Source organism: Eurypyga helias, unplaced genomic scaffold (genome assembly GCF_000690775.1).
Source record: "Eurypyga helias isolate BGI_N326 unplaced genomic scaffold, ASM69077v1 scaffold7573, whole genome shotgun sequence".
Taxonomy (NCBI): domain Eukaryota; kingdom Metazoa; phylum Chordata; class Aves; order Eurypygiformes; family Eurypygidae; genus Eurypyga; species Eurypyga helias.
In genome coordinates this window covers 29,827-32,759 of record NW_010239347.1, presented here as the reverse complement: position 1 = coordinate 32,759, position 2,933 = coordinate 29,827, and the positions used below count along the sequence as shown (strand labels likewise).

Here is a 2,933-nt window from a genome sequence, read left to right as displayed (position 1 = left end):
AGCAGAGTCTGACCCCACGTTGCTGTGAGACCCCCCGCCCTGGGTTACACGGGTGATGTGTCCCCCGTGGGAGTGGGACCAGGGATGCTGTGGGGAGGTCTTTGCCCATCCTGCTCCCAGCGGGGCTGGTTTGGGCTGGAGGAGGGGTGTGACACGAGCTGGGGGTCCCCACGCAGCACAGCACCCGTGTGCTGACAGAGAGGGGCAGCTGGAGCTGGGAGAATCGATGACTTGGGAGGGCTCAGCAGGTGATTTTTAACTCTTTCCACACCAGAGCCCGGCTGGGGGCTGATTGATGGAACCTGGGGGGCAAAGGAGGCACAACCCCCCAGGGCTGACAGTGACAGCAGGATCAGACCCATGGGGAGAGTAGGGCTTGGCTCAGGGTGCTGGGGTATCTAGAGGTGGTGAGGGTGCAGGGGTACCCCAAACTCCAGGGTTGAAAGAGGTCCCTGGGGGGGCTTGCATGCCCTGAGCCCCCACCTCCCCTGGGCCAGCCCACCCTATGTCGCACTGGAGCATGGTGCTAGAGCCACGCAGGGGGCTGGATTAGCCAGGATCAGGCCCCTGCTGTGTCAGGATAATACCGTGGCCACCAGCACGGTCTCACGTGCCTGTTCTCACCAGCAGCAGGAGGATGGAGAACAAAGCCATGTACCTTCACACCTTCAGTGAGAGGGAGAACGGCTCCATCTTCGAGGAGCCCTTCGAGGGAAGGAACCTTTCCAAACTGAACCTCTGCGAGGACGGTGAGTCCGGACTCCACGTGGGTTTTGGTCAGGGTGGAGCTTTGACCCTGGTGACACAAACCTGGAGAGTGGGGTACATGGGGACGTGGGTTGCCGAGGGAGCAGCTCAGCAGTTTGGCCCCACGCAGGCAAAGGTGTCTGGTCTGAGTCAGGTGCTCAGCTCCAGCTGTGTGTCCCAGGGAACCAGAGCAGAGGAGCAATCCCAGCCCTAGGGTGAGGGTGCCTTGGTGAAAGTACCACCATGATCATAGAATCATGGAATGGTTTGGGTTGGAAGGGACCTTAAAGATAATCCAGTTCCAAACCCCTGCCATGGGCAGGGACACCTTCCACTAGACCAGGTTGCTCCAAGCCTCATCCAGCCTGGCCTTGGACACTCCCAGGGATGGGGCATCCACAGCTTCTCTGGGCAACCTGTCCCAGTGCTCCCCACCCTCTGCGGGAAGAATTCCTTCCTGATGTCCCATCTCCATCTCCCTCTTTCTGTTTAAACCCATCACCCCTTGTCCTGTCACTCCCTGCCCTTGGAAAAGTCCCCCCCAGCTTCCTTGTAGCTGCCCAGGCACTGGAAGGGGCTCTGAGGTCTCCCCGGAGCTTCCCTTCTCCAGGCTGAACCCCCCAACTCCCCCAGCCTGTCCCCATGGCAGAGGGGCTCCAGCCCTCGGAGCATCTCCGGGGCCTCCTCTGGACTCGCTCCAACAGCTCCGTGTCCTTCTGCTGTTGGGGGCCCAGAGCTGGAGCAGAACTGCAGGGGGGGTCTCCCCAGAGCGGAGCAGAGGGGGAGAATCCCCTCCCTCGCCCCCCTGGCCACGCTGCTCTGGATCCAGCCCAGGATGGGGTTGGCTTTCTGGGCTGGCAGCACACACGGCCGGCTCATGGCCATGATGAGTGTGTGTGTCCCAAAGGGAGTGCAAAAATCCTCCTCTCCTCCTGGCACAGCCTCACTGGGAGAAACACTCGGGGAATCCCACTGCAAGGAAGTTTCTGTTCTTCCTTTGCTGTTCCCCCACTTTCTGGTCCAAGGTGGGGATGACAGACCCAGGGCGCCGTAGGCCTCTCCAGGTGCCCAGGATCTCATAGAATCCCAGCATCACGGAACGATTTGGGTTGGCAGGGACCTTAAAGATCATCTAGATCCAACCCCCCTGCCACGTGCAGGGACACCTTCCACTAGACCAGGTTGCTCCAAGCCTCATCCAGCCTGGCCTTGAAGACATCCAGGGATCTCATTTGATTCTGACACTGACCAGGGCTGTCCTCCAGGGAAAGTCACTTTGCTTGTGATTTTTGGTGTGTTTTGGGCTCCTTCAAGACTCCTGCTCTCTTGCGTGTGGCCTTGTCCAGAGATGCCCTGCATGGGATGGAAGGACTGGGGCTGTGGGACCTGTTGCATGTCCCGTACATCTTAGCTGGCATCTCTCTCCTCCATGGACCCATCGAGCTCTTTTGCTCTTCCCTTGTCCCATGAAATGCTGCCCACGTATCACCAGATCCAGGCTTGGTCCCTGAGCCAACAGCCCTGATGGATTTTTCCCGAGGCCGGGTGGGAGAGGCCAGGGTGCTCAAGCAGAGATGTGACGTCCCCTTTGCTGGCAGCTTCACTTAAGTGACCTGTGGGGCTGCTGGGGAAACTGGTCTTGTCCTCAGCTTCCCAGCGCTGCTGTCCCTCACCACAAGCCTGGGATTGGGATGAGGGAGAACTCACTTTCCTGGTTGCACATGGGACGTCCTTGGGATGCGATGGAGAGCCTCGGGTGTTTCCAGAGGGCAGCCCAAGTGCCAGGATGGGCTGCACCCAGGTACTGAGTGAGCTGGGAACACCCAGCCCTGGCAAGGTTTTTTTGGGATGCTTGCATGATGCAGGTGGCTTACGGTGGCCATTGGAAGAGATGAGATGTTGCTGCGGGGTGTCCTCCTACCCTCCAGCCTCCAGGATGGGGACAGTTTTGAGTGAGGTGATTCTCCCCTCTGCTCTTGTGAGACCCCACCTGGAGTGCTGTGTCCAGCTGTGGACCCCTCAACATCAGAAGGATATAGACCGGTTGGAATGAGTCCAGAGGAGGCCACGGAGATGCTCCGAGGGCTGGAGCCCCTCTGCTATGATGAAAGGCTGGGAGAGTTGGGCTTGTTCAGCCTGGAGAAGGGAAGGCTCCGGGGAGACCTCATTGCAGCCTTCCAGTACCT

The 2,933-nt window shown here is 59.5% G+C and overlaps 1 protein-coding gene across 1 annotated transcript in view; it reads left to right on the top strand.

The window, feature by feature from the left end:
• Nucleotides 1-637: 637 nt before the first annotated feature.
• Nucleotides 638-2,933, top strand: part of SCARA5 (scavenger receptor class A, member 5) — a gene marked incomplete at its 3' end in the record, with an annotated part of 24,651 nt that continues 22,355 nt past the window's right edge. The window contains exon 1 of the mRNA XM_010148120.1: nucleotides 638-749. Within this exon, the coding sequence (XP_010146422.1) occupies nucleotides 638-749 (112 nt within the window). The remainder of the gene's footprint in view (nucleotides 750-2,933) is intronic.